Source organism: Eschrichtius robustus, chromosome 16 (assembly GCF_028021215.1).
Source record: "Eschrichtius robustus isolate mEscRob2 chromosome 16, mEscRob2.pri, whole genome shotgun sequence".
Lineage (NCBI taxonomy): Eukaryota > Metazoa > Chordata > Mammalia > Artiodactyla > Eschrichtiidae > Eschrichtius > Eschrichtius robustus.
In genome coordinates this window covers 31,029,774-31,047,399 of record NC_090839.1, presented here as the reverse complement: position 1 = coordinate 31,047,399, position 17,626 = coordinate 31,029,774, and the positions used below count along the sequence as shown (strand labels likewise).

Sequence of the window (17,626 nt, the reverse complement as noted above, 5' to 3'; positions counted from 1 at the left end):
AAGTCTCAATTATTCTCATTCTCCCCCCCTCCTTTCTTCCCTCCCTCTCTCTAAATAAATAAATATACATAAATATATATACGTATTATATGTAAATATATATGTATTTCTCTCACTGTTTTTTAAAGACACAATATTGTACTTTACTTACGGTGGAAATAACTTAAATCCATCCAGGTAAATGTTTTAACAAAATGGACTGCATACTACTGCAACTTTTATGGCATTCTGGAAAGTGTTTCCTAAGAAGAACTAGCATGGCTTCTGAAAAACACATATACACCTTATGTTCAAGCCAAAGGCCTGTTTCTTCAAGCTTGAAAGAAAGGAAAGAAACAGAGGGAGCACAGAAACAAGTCTCCACGTGACCCAATCCATATCTCTTTCAAGTGACATGGAAGGTGCTCAATCTGTATCTTAATGCATTTTACTCTTCCTCAATCAATAACATGTCAGCCCAAGAGCTGGTCAGAGACACTAAGGTGCCGGCAGGTGCTCAAATCTGGTTAAGATGAACTGCCAAAAGACACTTACGTAACACGTTGTCACTCTTTTCACAGTACAGAGAAGCAAACACAAGACAAGAACAATGTTGATGCAATAAAATGTAAGAAATGCCAAGTACCAAATAAACGCTCCTTCTTCTGGGAGCTGAGTCCAAGATAAAGGAATATTGAACAATTAGTTCTAAGACCCGGACATGCAGTTAAGCAAAGACAAACCTCAGGAATTCAGAAGTAGGTGTCTTCCATAAAGGTGCAGCCACCTCTCTCACAAACTCCTCCTTGACGGCTGGTAACACAATGCCCATCATGCCACAGGGCACATCCTCTGCCCCTCACAGTGGCCTGGTATTCCAATTACAGTGTCTGGCCATCCAAAGACCACAGGAAAGGCTCTACAGAGATTGAACTTGACCCCAGCCAGCAGGAGTCAAGAACTATCTGAGGCTTCCCACCCAATAATTTGTCCTTTATCCTAAAAGTTCAATAATTTGATCAAATCAGGTCTTGTCACTGAACAACTATATTTTTCCTGAAACATCTTGTACTATTTCAATCCACTTGTTCTATTTGTTAGGTTCTTTTCTTCAGTGACAGCAATTATCTGTATTATATTGGACCTTCTGTCTCCCATGTCTTTGCTTTTTCTAATTATTTAACTTTTTCATCTGTATTCATTGGAATCACGTCTATCAAGCTGTCAGCAGTTCGATTTTCATTGTAGTTTCTGCTGTATGTAACTTATTTATATTTCTTTACATGTGTAATCTCCCATTTCATCTCATTGTTATTACCTTCTTGCTTTTCAGCTTGTTTTTCTGAATTCAAATTCTCATTATATTGATCCATAGCACAAAGCAGTTGGAAGGAATACTTTTCCTCTATCATCAGTTGTTGTCAGTTTTACACGCTGTGTTCTTTCCTCTTTACTTTTTCACCATAGATATTTGCATTTGCTACAATGTCACTTCTTTTGTCTTGCTCGTGGTTAGACATTGCTCTCCAGACATTACATTTGCAAACTGTGGGTGATTTCTTAATTCTTTTTCCACTGTATCTAAGACAAGTTTATCTTTCCATCCTAGCTTTAGTGTGAGAGTTGGCATTTTATGTTCTGCCCACTTTTCTGAAGTCTGAAGAAATGCTGGGGCTCAGGTGGGGGTGGGGGTGTGCAGTCTATTAGAATAAAATATCCAGAGTCTATTCGCCTCTGAGATTTTGTTTAAGTGTCCTATCCCAGGGTTCAAATTTTGGGATATCCAAATTACACAGAAGCCCTGACTTTTGGGCAGACTCAGCCACTTGATGATCATTTCCCCCTTTTTCACTTGATCCTCCTTAGCAATTATTTCTTATACTATTCAGTTAAAAGGGCAAGAAAACAATGATACCCACTCAGTTTGCTTCTCTCTAGATTTGGGGCTATTAGTGAGAACTCTCAGAATTTCACTCATATGGTTTCTGTGGGGGCTTGCTGTTTCTGTGTGTCTGTTTTAAGTTTATCAGATTAGGTGATACTCCTTACCCTGTGTGGTTACCTGTTGCTCAATTTCTTATTATTTTTTTTTTTAGCTTAAAAAAAACGCTATTTTTTTGCTCAAGGGAAGGAAATTCAGTGACATTTCAATTGGAAATCTTAACCAGATGACCAAGACAATTTGTTTTGCAAGAGGACCCTTGGGTGACATAAAATGGGAACTGCTTTTTAATGCAACGTAAAAGTTTTGGGTTAACAGGGTCGTGGAGAAAATACAGAGTGAGGGCAATTCCTGCAATATGCTTATATGAGTATAGACGATGATAAAATTTATGATCTAAGTTCCAGAAATACTTCCTCTAAAAGGAGTCACTATATTCACTTTTCATGAGTTAGTAAAAATTTATTTGAAACTATATTAGTATTTACACAAAATACATAAAGCTGTAAAAATCATGTTTTGATCAAGTACAAGAAGGAAAATGTTAAAACCTAAAAAATAAATGTGGAGATACATTCGTTAGATTACTCCTTCCTGCATGTGGACGCCGCCGAGTAAGCATCGTTGACATCTTCCCTCTCCACTGCCGTCACGTCTAAGTCAGAGTCTCCCAAAGAGCCCAAACAACTGCGGAAGCTCTTCATTGGAGGTTTGAGCTTTGAAACAACCGATGCGAGTCTGAGGAGCCATTCTGAGCAATGGGGAATGCTCACAGACTGTGTGGCAATGAGGGATCCAAACACCAATCGCTCCAGAGGCTTCGGGTTTGTCACGTATGCCACTATGGAGGAGGTGGATGCAGCCATGAATGCAAGGCCACACAAGGTGGATGGAAGAGTTGTGGAACCAAAGAGGGCCGTCTCAAGAGAAGATTTTCAAAGACCTGGTGCCCACTTAACTACGAAAAAGATTTTTGTTAGTGGCATTAAAGAAGACACTGAAGAACATTATCTAAGAGATTATTTTGAACAGTATGGGAAAACTGAAGTGACTGAAATCATGACTGAACTGAGGCAGTGACAAAAAGAGAGGCTTTGCTTTCGTAACCTTTGATGACCATGACTCCATAGACAAGACTGTCATTCAGAAATACTATACAGTGAACGGCCACAACTGTCAAGTAAGGAAAGCCCTATCTAACAAGAGAAGGCTAGCGCTTCATGCAGCCAAAGAGGTCGAAGTGGTTCTGGAAACTTTCGTGGTGGTCGCGGAGGTGGTTTTGGTGGGAATGACAACCGTGGAGGAAACTTCAGTGGTCGAGGTGGCTTTGGTGGCAGTCGAGGTGGCTTTGGTGGCAGCCATGGTGGTGGTGGATATGGTGGCAGTGGGGATGGCTATAACGGATTTGGTAATGATGGAAGCAATTTTGGAGGTGGTTGAAGCTACAGTGATTTTGGCAATTACAACAATCAATCTTCAAATTTTGGACCCATGAAAGGAGGAAACTTTGGGGGCAGAAGTTCTGGCCCTTATGGTGGTGGAGGCCAGTACTTTGCCAAACCACGAAATCAAGGTGGCTATGGCGGTCCCAGCAGCAGCAATAGCTATGGCAGTGGCAGAAGGTTTTAATTACTGCCAGGAAACAAAGCTTCGCAGGAGAGGAGAGCCAGAGAAGTGACAGGGAAGGTACAAGTTACAACAGATTTGTGAACTCAGCCAAGCACAGTGGTGGCAGGGCCTAGCTGCTACAAAGAAGACATGTTTTAGACAATACTCCTGTGTATGGGCAAAAAAACCTCGAGGACTGTATTTGTGACTAACTGTATAACAGGTTATTTTAGTTTCTATTCTGTGGAAAGTGTAAAGCATTCCAACAAAGGGTTTTAATGTAAATTTTTTTTTGCACCCATGCTGTTGATTGCTAAATATAATCGTCTGATCATGACGCTGAATTAATGCGCCTTTTTAAAAAACGTGCTCTGTAAAGTTAGTCTACTCTGAAGACATTTTGGTAAACGACTGCAACAGTGTGAAGTCAGAATTTCTTCAGGGTGATGCCAGGTTCCATTTGAAATTTATTCACAATCTGCTTGTGAATAAAGCCAACGTCTTCAGAAACTTAGTGTAGTTGAACTGACAGTTACTGTGTTGTGACCTGGAGTTCACCATTAAAAGGGTCACCCAAGCAAAGTCATGGAGTTTTTTGGTTATTAATATGATTGTTGGCACATCCTATGCAATATATCTAAACAGAATTATGGTACAAGATAAAGTTATAGATGGGAATGAAGCTTGTTTATCACCCATTATCATGGGTAATCAATAAACTATTTAATACCCTCTTAAAAATAAATAAAATTAAAAAAATAAACATGGCTTACGAGGTACACCAAATAAAAGTAGTAGGTGACATCTATATTTCTAAGAACAAATATTTGTGAAAGAAATAGATAATTCATTTACTCTCTTATTCATTTGATAAATACTTATTTGAGCACATTCTATGAGCTAAGCCGAATTGAGTGAGTAAACAAGGTCTCTAACCTTGGAGAACATATAGTGGAAAAGGCAGAAAATGAGCAAGCACAACAATGGGCACAAGTAGAATAAAAATTATGAACACTGCTCTAAAGGAAATAAGAACTATGAAAAAAACCAGGGAGCACCTGTCTGAACTAGCTGATTGGGGAGGATCTCACTATGGGACAGTTAACGGACAGGATACATAAAGGAAGAAACCAGCCCTGAGGTACAACGGCAGGAACAGTCTAGACAGAGGGAAGAGCAAGCATAAGGAGTTTTAGGTAAGGAAAGAGGGCTGATGGGGCAGGAGGGGAGCAAGTTGAGTACGGGAAGGTAAGCAGCTGTCACATCAGGTAGGATCATTAAGTCCCATGGGAAGTCACTGAAGGGTTTTAAGAAGGTAGTAAATGATAAAATGTATACCCTAAAAAATCACCCCAGTTGATATTTAGAAAATGGATTAAGCGGAATGAATGGAAACAGACAGACTCTATAGGAAGCTACTGCTGAATCCTAGAGAGATATTGGCAAGCTGGTCTTAAGAGAGAAAAGAATGAATATGACATGTATTTGGTGACAGAGTTGATGGGCTTGACATGAGATTATGATATGAGGAGGTACAGGAGAGGAAGTATAAAAATGACTCCCAGATTTCTTACTTCAAGGGAGGATGATGCCAGGTAGAAGTACAAAAATCACATAAATGGTAGAATATATGACTCATAATATCTAGTATAACAGTGGAAGGGACAATCACCTTCAAACCTTTAATTTAACCTTTACTTCTCAGGGTGGCAGCATTAGAAGTAGTGAGAAGTGGTTAGATTAGGGATAGATTTTAAAGGAAGAGCTAACAAGATCTGCTGACATATTGTGGCAGACAGACACTAGGGTGGTCTTCATGATCCCTGCCTCCTGGTGTTCATACCCATGTATATAATATCCTCCCCTCGAGTGTGAGCAGGATCTATGACTTGCTTCTAACCAACAGAATATGGCAAAAATAATGAGATGTCATTTCCATGACATCTATCCTGCTAACAGACTCAGGCCAGAGACTCTCCTTGTGGCCTGATAAGTAAGCAGCCATACTGGGGAAACCCTACTGATAAGGAACTCTGGGCAGCCTCCAGGAGTTGAGGTGGCCTACAGTTGACAGATAGCAAGAAGCCAGGGCCCTTAGTCCTACAACCACCGGGAAATAGGTGAGCTTGGAAATGGATTCCTGCCCAGTTGAACCTCTAAATTAGAACACAGGCCAGGTAACACCTTGATTGCTGAGAACCCAGTTAAGCCATGCCTAGAACCCTGACCAGCAGACACTATGAGGTAATAAATGTGTGTTGTTTTAATCTGCTAAGTTGTGGTAATTTACACAGCAAGAGATAACTAATACATATACTGATATGGAGTGTGAAAAAACAAGAAGTCAAGGATGACTGAAATTTTTGGCTTACGCAAATAGAAGAATGGAGTGGTCGTTTACTGAGATAGGGACTTCTGGGGCAAGAACAGGCTTGGAGGAAAGATCAGTTTGGGACACATGGAGTTTTAGATGCCTATTGAGATGTCAAATAAAGAGGTGGGGATATGGGAACAGGTGTTAAGTCTAGGATGCAGATATAAATTTGGAAGTCACCAGCACAAAGGCCAAGATATTACATGAGATCACCAAGGGAGTGAATACACACTCTCACAGAAGGGGACCAAGGACTGAGCCCTGGGGCACATCATCATTCAGAAGTCAGTTAGCTGAAGAGGCACCAGCTAAGGAGCCTGAGAAGGAATGGGCAGTTAGAAAAAATGCCAAGGAAGTGTGGAGTCCTGGAAGCCAAGTGAAGAAACTGTTTAAAAGAGGAAGGAGAGACTGGTTGTACTGAATGTTTGTGAAAGATCAAGTAAGATGAGGAATAAGAACTGAAAATTTAAAATCCACTCAGTCATACTAGCCACATTTCAAGTGCTCAATAACCACATGTGGATAGTGACATGACATTGTAAACACAGAGCATTTCCATCATACCAAAACAGAAACTGTCCACTGGACAGTTCTGATGTAAAGAAACACAAGACAGAAAAATGAGCAATATGTAGGTAATTGCTAAATGTGGTGGTGGGAGTTTGTGGAAGTCCTCTTTTGATAACCTTTATCTTTCAAAACAGAAATGGGAAACAAGGCCACTAGCTGAGCAGGAAAACAGGAGAAAATGTGGTGGAGATCTAAAAAATGAAAAGACAGTATGACAGCTGAGCAGGGGAATGAGAGATGGAATAAGAAAGAATTAATGAAATGTAAAACTCTTGTGGGAGTTGGGATTGTTGGAGTTCACCCAATCTCTTGACTCTGTACATGCATATCTTTTGCCAAACTTGGGCACTTTTCAACTATTATTTCTTCAAATACTTTTTCATATACACCCTCTTCCTCCTCTTCTTCCAAGGCTCCTCTGGTGACAGAAATGTTAAGATTTTTTGTTACAGTCGACAGGTCTCTGAAACTCTGTTCATTTTTTAAATGTTTTATTTTCTCTGTGTTGTTCAGATTAAGGAATTTCTATTGTTCTATCTTCAAGTTCACTGATCCTCTCCTCTGTCCTCTCCATTCTGTTGTTGAGAGAACTGTTGAAGCATTTTTATAATGGCTGCTTTAAAATCTTTGTCAGATAACTCGAATATATGTGTCACCTTGGTGTCAGCATCTCTTGATTGCCTTTTCTCATTCAAGTTGAGATTTTCCTGGCTCTTACCATGACAAATGATTTTCAATTGAAATCTCAACATTTTGGGTATCATGACATGAGACTCTGGATCTTATTTAAATCTTCTATTATAGCAGGCCTCCTCTGACACCACCCCAGTGGAGAGAGGGAAAGTCTACTTATTACTGCTGTTGCTGCCAGGCAGGGGTAGAAATCCAGGCTCCCCACAGTGTCTCCACTGATGTCACAGTGATGGGGGAGACCTCATTAATGCCTGGTGGAGAAGTAAGTCTCAGCTCCCTATATGGCCTTCTTTAACCCTACCCTGGTGGGATGGGGGGTGGTGGTTGGAGCACCTCACTTTATCCTGGCATAAGTGGAAATCTAGACTCTATCAGTATAGAGCTAGCAGGGGTGGGGGTGAAGCCACAGTTCTGTCTGTGCTGTTTGTCTAAGGTCGAGTGGTTATTGTCTAAAAGTTTTCTGTCTTGCTAAGCTGCCCCTTTCCTGGTCCTCGGGCTAGAGAAAACAGGGTTTTCTTGGGGCTTTTTCAGCTTATACCTATTAACATTTCCAGACTGCTGATTTTTCCAACATCAAGTCTGCGATATATGAGACCAAAGGAAAACCCTTGGAACTTACCATTATGTCATTTTTTGGGTCTTGAGGTCCCTAATAAGACTGCCTTCTTCAGAGTTTTCTTATGTTTGTTTTATATATAATGTCCAGGTTTTTTGTTTGTTTGTTTTTTTTACAGACAAAATCTCACACAGAAGCATACACATACACACTCACAAAAAGAGGAAAAAATAATATATCTTGCTCCCAAAGTCCACCTCGTCAATTTGGGATGATTTGTTGTCTATTCAGGTATTCAACAGGTGCAGGTACATCAAGTTGTTTGTGGAGCTTTAATCCGCTGCTTCTGAGGCTGCTGGGAGAGATTTCCCTTTCTCTTCTTTGTTCGCACAGCTCCCAGGGTTCAGCTTTGGATTTGGACCCACCTCTCCGTGTAGGTCGCCTGAGGGCGCCTGTTCTTCGCTCAGACAGGACGGGGTTAAAGGAGCAGCTGATTCGGGGGCTCTGGCTCACTCAGGCCGGGGGGAGGGAGGGGTAGGATGTGGGGCGAGCCTGCGGCGGCAGATGTCCAGGTTTTTTTAACTGTACTTATCATACAAAGAATAGGGGAAAATGACCTTCATTTATTTATGATTTTTAAAAATTTCCTTTTTCATATTCTATTTCTTTTTTTTTTCATATTCTATTTCTAAAGGAGTATCTGTTGTGTTTATTTACTCTGTGTTCCTTCTAGGTTTGTCTTTAATTCTGAAATTATTTTAAAATTCCTTCCTAACTTCTATCATCTCATTTCCGAATTTTTCTAGTCCTGGTTATACTGTTCTTTCATGTCTTTTATCATTTTCTTATTGTATGTTAGCTTACTTTGGAATACTAAGTTATAATTTTTGTCAGTTTTGTGCACGTATTTTTCTATTATGCTTTCATGTTTGAAGGGGTATTATTCTACTTATTCTCTTCTTTTTTATAATAACTTTCTATGAGATTTGACCTTGATATTTTTTCTGTTGCTAAATTTTAATTTTAATTTTTTTTAATTTTTAAAAAATTTTCCTGAACTCTTATAGGAGGGGCTTGATTCAGCTAGTTTTTCTAGTTTCTCAGCTCACTAGCTCCTCTTCTGTTGTAGTGTAGTGTCCAACTATTTGGCACCTTACTTGTTGAGATCTCCTGGCTCTGTTCCCCTCTCAGACTGTTATCTGGACTTTCTTTCTCTGCTGTCCCTGTCCTGTTCAATTTGAATTCTATTCCCAGCAGCTTTTCTTCAGTGTGGGACTTTCTCCTACAAAGAGTCTTTGGCTGTTTTTTTGAGAGCTAATACGGCACAAACTGTTCCAGCCCCTTCAGATCCTACTATAGATCCCTTGAGCTCATCCCCCCTACTAGAACATGCAAAATCTTCCCAATTCCAGCTGCTGTTCTCAAAGCAGCTTGCTGAGCTTTCCAGCGGGTCTTTGGGTTTACTGTTGGTGGGCCCACCGCTCCCCTTTTTTTACTCCTACATAGATACTGATAGCACACAGGTCTTATAGCTGTCAATGGTTTAACCCCACCTATTTGTGTAGATGCCTTCTGATCAAGTTTGTTATAGATGTTATCCATGTGTTTTTTATTTTGCTATCCTAGTTGTTCTCTGTGCTTTAATGACTATGTTTGGGGGACTCAGAAACTATACTATCACTGCCATATTTCCAGAATTCCTTAAAGAACAGATGCTGATTTTTGACAATCTTCATTAGTAGAAAATGTTTAGAAAAAATTTCCAGGGCACAAAATCAGCACAACAGTAGGTGTTCAAAAATTTCTCCCCAAAGTCAAACTCCATAGCTAATTCCACCGTGAAAATATACTCTCCCTTCAGGATGAGCAGCATGGAACCAGCAAAAGACCTTGAACCCTGGAAAGTATTAAAGAATGGCATAATTTCCACTAGCAAACTATAAATGCAAGCCGTTTAACCTATAGAAATGTTAATTAAATTAAGAGGCAAAGCAATCCCCTATTTATATAGAGCCTATTATATGTACCTAACACAAAATCTGAGAGACAGTGTCTGGAAAAGATGGATTATTCTTTATTACAGCAATGAATTCTTTGTGGCTCCCAATTTCAAAAACTAAGAATATGTCCCCAAAAGTCTAGAATACAACTACTAAAATACTAACAGAGATTTTCTTCAGGAATGCAATTACTAATGATTTCTTTTCTTTTTGCTTATCTCTACTTTAAATATTTTCAAAATGGAAAAGTAAGCTTCTTGTAAAAATTTTTAAAACAACTTACGCTAGAACCATGTTGTAATCTGAGTGGTTGAACATATATCCTCCGACAACCCACATTATATTTCCATTGACCACAGCTTTGTGAGAGGCTCTGGGGAGCTTTAGGTTAGAATATTCCTCTCGTGTCCAAAATGACTGGTTAGCTGGTACAGGAACTGAACATCCAGGACCTAATAAAACATAATAAATTAGCCTCACAAAATGCAGCTTTAAAATTATTGCAATTCAGGAATTCCCTGGCAGTCCAGTGGTCAGTGCTCTGCACTTCCACTGCAGGGGGCCTGGGTTCAATCCCTGGTCAGGGGAACTAAGATTCCCACATGCAGTTCAGCAAGGACAAAAAAAAAAAAAAAGAGAAAACTACTGCATTTCAAGTTTTAATCATCTAAATACAACAAATTATCTAAAGAATACTTACAGTCTTTCCTTTAGCATCTAAATATCAGAGAAATCTCTTTAATTTGTGCTTTCAATTTACTCGAAGGTAGTGACCAAGGGTAATCTCTAATAAAATTCAAAATCACATACTTTCTAATGAAGACCTGACCATATCTAGGTTAGGATTTTTTAGTAATGAAATACTTGCTTAAGCAGCTCTCAGAGGAAAGAGTGGACAAAGGAATTATTAATTCAAATGAAAAACTTTAGGGACTTCCCTGGTGGTGCAGTGGTTAAGAATCCGCCTGCCAATGCAGGGGACACGGATTCGATCCCTGGTCCGGGAGGATCCCACATGCTGTGGAGCAACTAAGCTCGTGCGCCACAACTACTGAGCCCGCGCACCTAGAGCCTGTGCTCTGCAACAAGAGAAGCCACTGCAATGAGAAAGCCTGCGCACCACAACAAAGAGTAGCTCCCACTTGTCTCAACGAGACAAAGTCCACACACAGCAAGGAAGACCCAACGCAGCCAAAAATAAATAAATTTAAAAAAAAAAAACAAAAAAAACTTTAGAGCTAAAATGTAAAGACTAGTCCTGGGAATATTAAAAACTATCCGTTTCCTGCAAAATCAAGAAACTCCTTTTTTGAGAGGTTTGGCTTCTGCTCCAACATTTGCAAAGTGGTAGGTAGCCAAATACTTCAATTATTTAACTGCTCAATGTCAGCCAAACCGAACAAACTAAAGCATCTAAACAAGCACATTTCTGGAAATTCAAGATAAATGTGTTCCGAGAAAGGGGTAAACGTATTTAAAAAAACCCAAAAAACCAAATCAGTAACAGCTGTTATCACCCACCCCTTGAAGAATTTGCTAAAGGCTTCTTTAATAATCTGTATCTGCAGATAATTCCAATAACTGACTGCTTTAGGATTCTACTGTATAATCAACCCCAATTTTCCCTGAATTTATTGAAAGTTTCTGTGGAGAGACCATTATTGTCAACTCTTGTTCCACCTCCCAACTTGGTTCTCTGTGTCTTATGGCTGAGACCAAGTTCTCTAAATTCATGAATGAACTGCAAAGAATGTTAAACTGCTCCACATCTCTAGAGACCACAACCATACATCTATGAAATTCAAAGATTTGTAAGAAGCTGAATAAAGAGATATGAAAACTTAAACTCTTCCTGATATTTGATTAACATAGATGGTACAGATATTAGGAATAAAGTCAATCTACAACTTATTAAACTAGAAACATTCTGTAAATTGAAAGAAAAAGAAAGAAAGAAAGAAGTTCCTACCCTGCCACTCTGAGAAGCAGGAGCATCCTCTGACATCACTTGAATTGCAGATGCCTCGATGAGGAAAACCACAGTTATTTACACAGTGAGGGATGTCACATGCTTCACCTTTCCAGTTTTCAGAACATTCACATTGAACAGTGTTGCTGTTATTACTGATCTTACATTCTCCTCGGTCTGAGCAATTATTCGGACACATGTCAAAACTATAAAAATAGTGGGGGAAAATTAAATCAACACAAAGCAACACTTCGATTAACTTAGCAGAACTTCCTCCTAAACAAGGCTTAAGAAATCTCACTGTCTAGCCAGTTCATTCACAAGCATAATTGCAGTACTTACCATTTAGCCTAAATGGGGTCACTCAACACTGCAGAACTAGGGCAAGTAATAAATCAAATTAAACCTGTTGGATTCTCATAAGAAGAGACAGTTAAAGAGATTACAAGAAGAGAAGAGATTCTTGCAAAATATCCAGGCTTAGCTCCTTAAGGACAGGATGACTATCCTAATTCTTGGTAGCCCACAAATGATGAGCATTATAAAATTGCCAAATGCATGCTAGCAAGTCTGGAGAAGAAAAGGATAAAACAAATTGCAAACAATACACTACCATCCTCATTCCTCTGGATAGTCTCTAAAAGTTTACAGAATTTGCTTAAGATTATTGCTCAGATTGGTGTGTATTAAATTCCTTAGCAAGTTTATCTACCCATCTCAGATGCAAGAAAAGGGAGGGATAGTTTAACTTAATACATGAGTTTAACCATAAAGTGTTGCATAGTAACGTGACAATGATATTGACAACACTTTGAAAAGACATAATTCTGATTTTAAAAAGGGGGGATAACAGGATTAGCAAGATACTGTAAGAGTGTAAAGAAAACTAAAAAGGAATTTTGTAGCAAAGCATGCCAGAAAATCAGGAATCAGTTACAAAACAAGCTAATTAACATTCATGCCTACACCCTAACATCAGTTCACGATACATTTATAATAAAATTTTATAAGTATGTATATATAGTATTTTTATAATCTGTGTTCTAATATAATATAATAAATGCATATGCCTACTTTTCAAACCCAGGCTTGTGATGAGCCGCCCAGGCTGCTAAGTCACAAACCTTGGGTACCTGAAAAACTGAATCACCATACCAATCAAGATAAAGATGGCTTTAAATAGGGTTGAAAGACTACTGAGATCCTGAGAAAATGGGCAAGAAAAAGAACCCAGTATAAAGGTTACACATGGGGGTTACCAGCTATACCAAGTGCTGTCAAACGTATTGTGTAAAAGGCCAGATAATATATATTTTAGGTTTTGTGGTCCACAGAAGTTCTTTATCACAGACCCCCCTGCTTATGGCATTTTATGAATTTAACTACTTCTGAAAATAAACATTTTTTAGGAAAAAAAGGAAAAGACAGAAGTTAGCTTCTCTCCTACTGCAACAAATTCCAAAAGCTGCCCAGAGTCTGTCTGTCTACATTTCCTTTGTAACCTCAACTAAGCTGTCATCTATGGGCCAACTACTGAGTACATGAAAACTACTAATATTTGTTAAACTGTACTTAGCAAACTCCTCCAAAGTTTTTATCCATTGGCAGGAATGCATAATGCCCCTCTTTTCCAGGAGAAGCTCAACAGCAGCAAGACCTGGGTTGCAACTGTGGTCCCACTGCTTTGACAATTTACTTTACCTTTTCCTGCCACTTTCCTCATTTATAAAAGAAGTAGAAAAACAGTGCCTGTAACTGAGTTTTTAAAAGAACTTTAAATGAGAAAATTCATGCAAACTACTTAGCATAATGCCTGGCACACTGTAAACCCTCAATATGTTAGTCATTATTATTGTTAAAACAAAGTATACAGTCTTCTGAAAAAAAATCACAAATATTAGACTTAAATATCTTACTTGTAAGTGATATTAAATCCAGTCAAATTATAAGCAGCATCACTAAAAAAATGCAGCAGGGCATAACCTGATGTGGCAACGACCTCTGGGACAGTCTCGTTGCCATCTCTCTCAGGAACAATGAGGCCGCTGAAATGAAAACGCATGTCTTATAAAGAGAAGCATAATCACAGACACATCACATGGTGACAGAACACAAATTCAACTGGATTTCACCCTTGTAATTTAAAAAGCCACTTCTAGGAAGAGGGCCAAATTCCTGTGATAAATGCACAGGAACAGATCTGAATCTTTTGCTAGGCTCTTCTCTATTCTAGGTTATATTTTAAATGAGATTTGAAACCGATGACCTTATTCTTTTTTTTTTAAGTAAAACATTTTATAATACTCCTTTGAAAAACTGAGTAAACCTCCACAATCACAGAAAGTAACAAACTTTATGAGTTGATGGATACCAAACATATACCATTGAAAGACATGAAAAGTAAAAATAGAAATAAAAGTTTGATATACAAACATCCATCATCCCAATACTATTAGCATTCTGATGTACTTTCTTTGTTTAATTGATACCATGTTACATATCATATTCTATTTTACAAGTAATATACCATAAGCATTTCTATGTCTCTAAGAGCTCCCTCAGAACTTTTAGAACCTTACTCAGAGCTCAGCCCACGATAGTATCTGTTGGGTATCTATAAAGAGAAAGAATTACCGAGTCAAAGGGTCTAAATGATGGCTTTAAGGCTCTTAATCCATATACCAATTTGCTTTCCAGAAGACGGATGCTGACTTGAAATCCCACCGACAGAGAATGAAAGGGTCCATCCCACCTAACCCTGCCAACAAGGAGAATTACCAGTCCTACTTTAGTTTTGCTAATTTAATATGTGAAAGTGATTTTTTTAACCTGTGGTTTTGAGCTTCTCTTATACTCCTGAGGTTAATCATTTTTCCTATGTTTACTTGCATCTTTTGCTTTTCTTCATATGCTCCTATCTTTTGCCCAGTTATTGTTCAGTACCACCATCGTCTCATTCAGTTAAAGCCTAACTCCTTACCAGACCCTGTGCAATCTGTTCCACACACACAATCCCATCCGATGAACAAACATCTCATCTATTACAGATGGTCCCTGACTTACAATGGTTCGACTTACAATTTTTTGACTTAACAGTTTTTTGACCTACAATTTTTCGACTTTACAATGGTGCAAAAGGGATACGCATTCAGTAGAAACTGTACTTAGAATTTTGAATTTTGACCTTTTCCCAGGCTAGTGATATGCTGTTAATACTCTCTCATGATGCTGGGCACCAGCACAAAGCTGTAGCTCCCAGTCAGCCACACGATCACAAGGGTAAAAAACCAATACATGTACAACCACTCTGTACCCAGACAACCATTCTGTTTTTCACTTTCAGTACAGTATTCAAAGTTACATGAGATATTCAACATTATAAAATAGGCTTTGTGTTAGATGACTTTGCCCAACTGTAGGCTAATGTAAGTGTTCTGAGCACATTTAAGGTGGGCTAAGCTAAGCTATGATATTCGATAGGTGAGGTGTATTAAATGCATTTCAACTTACAATACTTTCAACATACAATGGGTTTATCAGGACATAACCCCATCATAAGCCAAGGAAGATCTGTACTCTCTTCCTTTCACTTGCTCAACCCGAGCCACACGGGCCTCTTTTCTTTCCTAAAGCACATACTTTTGGGCTGATGACTATCTCAAATGCTCATTCATTATGACCTAGCAATTCTATTTCTTAGTAGAAGAAACACTTGCTCACATACACAAATATATAAGAATCCTCACCGCAGCACTATTCAGAATGAGAACAGGTTGAAGACCACCTAAATGGTCATCTGGGAGCTGGATGAATAAGTCATTACATACGTTAGATCTGCAGGACTAACAAGGCGCTCATCAAGGCATTCTGATGAGTAGGGAAAAAAACAAGCTGCAAGACGATGGGCCTAGTATATGTATACATTTATGTGTATTTATACAAGTGCATATAAAAATGAGTGGAAGAGCATATAAGCAGGGTGTGAGGAGGAAGAAGGGATGGAATTTTCATTCAACAAGTTTTTAATATGCAGGCAGAACTCTAGGAACCCAAGGACGCTGAAGGTGCTCTAGGGGTTGCAAAACGGTGAAGCATTTTCTACTATGCATTCAACTAACAAATACTAAGTACTTACTACAAGTGAGGCACTGTTCTAGGTACCAGGAATACAACAGTGAAGACGTCTCTGCCCTTACTGGAGTTCATGTCAGAGAAAGAATAAGGCTAGATACGAACCCCCAACCCCTGGCCCACAGGTGTGTATATATAATGCCAGGTAGAGGTAAATACTATGAAGGCAAATAAAACAGTAAAAGAACAGAAAGTGCTACTTTAGAAAGGGCATTTAGGGAAGGACTCTTGGAAGAAATGACATTTGATCACAGACCTAAATGAAGATTTCAACCATCATCATGCTTTCATCAGTTTTACATACCAGAATCCCCTAAAATGCTGAGGGGTAAGTACTTGCAAGAGCAGGGCCACCTAGAAACACATATGTCAAAAGCAATCTTGCCATAAGAAATACTGGCACAGAAAAGGACTGGGGGATTCAGTCACATGTAGGACACTCTTTGTTATCTTAGCATGAGCTTCAGGGTCAGAGATGTGAGCTCCGAGTCTTGTTCCACAAGCCTGTGCATGTCACTGACATCTCTGAGACTTAGCTTCCTCAAAAGCACAATGAAAGAAACCCTATCTACCTCACAGCAATGTAATGAGAATCAAACTGTTAAAGCATGTGAAGGGCTGAAATAGCATCTCACACCAGTAGGTGTTCAATAAGAGATGGCTAATGGTGTTTATTATTTATATGGTGGGGACATTTAAATGTATAGAACGAATGGCAGAATGGGTGGAGGGAGAAAGGATGGAGAGTCAGAAGGAGTGGGAGGGCCACCTGCACTAAATGACCACGTTGCTGGAGAAAGGGGATCAGCTTCCCTACTGTCAGAGAGACTTAGGCATTTGCTTCTTTTCACTTCAAAAACTTGTGACAGCTTCGGAATGTGCTTTTTCCCAGTGTGAAAATAAAACAACTGGTTTATGACAAAAATAAACTTTGTACAGAATAAATGAATATAAACCTCAACCCAGTGTGCAAGGCAATAGAAAGTGTGTGGGTGAGAAAGTGATGCTGCAGGCTTGCCGTTCAACTGTCACCCTGAGCTGCCTCCACCTCCCTGTCTCCTGCCCCTAGGCAGGTAAATAAATGCAGGCTCAGCTTAGGCTGCAGCCAGCTGTTCAACTTGAGAAAATCAAGAACTGCTTGCCCTGGGGTTCTTCATCTTATACTGTAAACACAGAGTACAATTGTTTAGAACCATTTCTGAAAATCGCTGAACTAAAGATATTGTCTTAATTCAACATAACTGTTCCAGACAGATATGGGCTCTCTGAACACACCTGGGGCACAGCCTGACTTTGCCAACTACACATGTAAGTTTACATAGTTGGCAAATCATCAGTTTGACACACCTGTCTCCTTGCAAAACTATACACTCAAGGACAGGCAGATGTGGAAGGTAAGCCAGATTTTTAAAGTCAGGGTTAGGAGCCTGGGGATGGGTCCAGACAGCATGTATACTTCTGAGTGGTAAAGGAGGGTCCACAGCCACAAAAGAGGTGCCTGCCTTTGATTACCTGCCACAGACTGACCACGATTTCCATGGGGTGCCGGACAGGCTGACTCCCACTTTCACAAGACTTCCTCTAACAGCTCTGCATCACAGCCTAAACAACTGCCTCATCAGTATTTGACTTTCTTAAAAATAACAACAACAAAAACCTCTAAAAGGAATAAGAATTTCCTCAGAGAGGAAAACTATTCTCCCTGCTCTATCACCACTACCACCTCTGCATCTCCCTACCAACAGGTCTGAGCAGAGCGAGGCAGGTGCTCCACAAAGGTGCTGCACTTATGCATTTGTTGAAG

General features: G+C 39.4%; 1 protein-coding gene and 1 pseudogene across 3 annotated transcripts in view; one reads left to right on the top strand and one right to left on the bottom strand.

The window, feature by feature from the left end:
• ATRN (attractin) overlaps positions 1 to 17,626 on the bottom strand; it is a 170,167-nt gene that overhangs the window by 107,306 nt on the left and 45,235 nt on the right. For all 3 annotated transcript variants that reach the window (XM_068524863.1, XM_068524861.1, XM_068524862.1), the window contains exons 4-6: positions 13,608 to 13,736; positions 11,692 to 11,897; positions 10,006 to 10,174 (exon numbers count right to left, since the gene is read on the bottom strand). In XM_068524863.1, coding sequence (XP_068380964.1) covers positions 10,006 to 10,174; positions 11,692 to 11,897; positions 13,608 to 13,736 — 504 coding nt within the window. The remainder of the gene's footprint in view (positions 1 to 10,005; positions 10,175 to 11,691; positions 11,898 to 13,607; positions 13,737 to 17,626) is intronic.
• Positions 701 to 3,550, top strand: LOC137778583 (heterogeneous nuclear ribonucleoprotein A1-like; annotated as a pseudogene).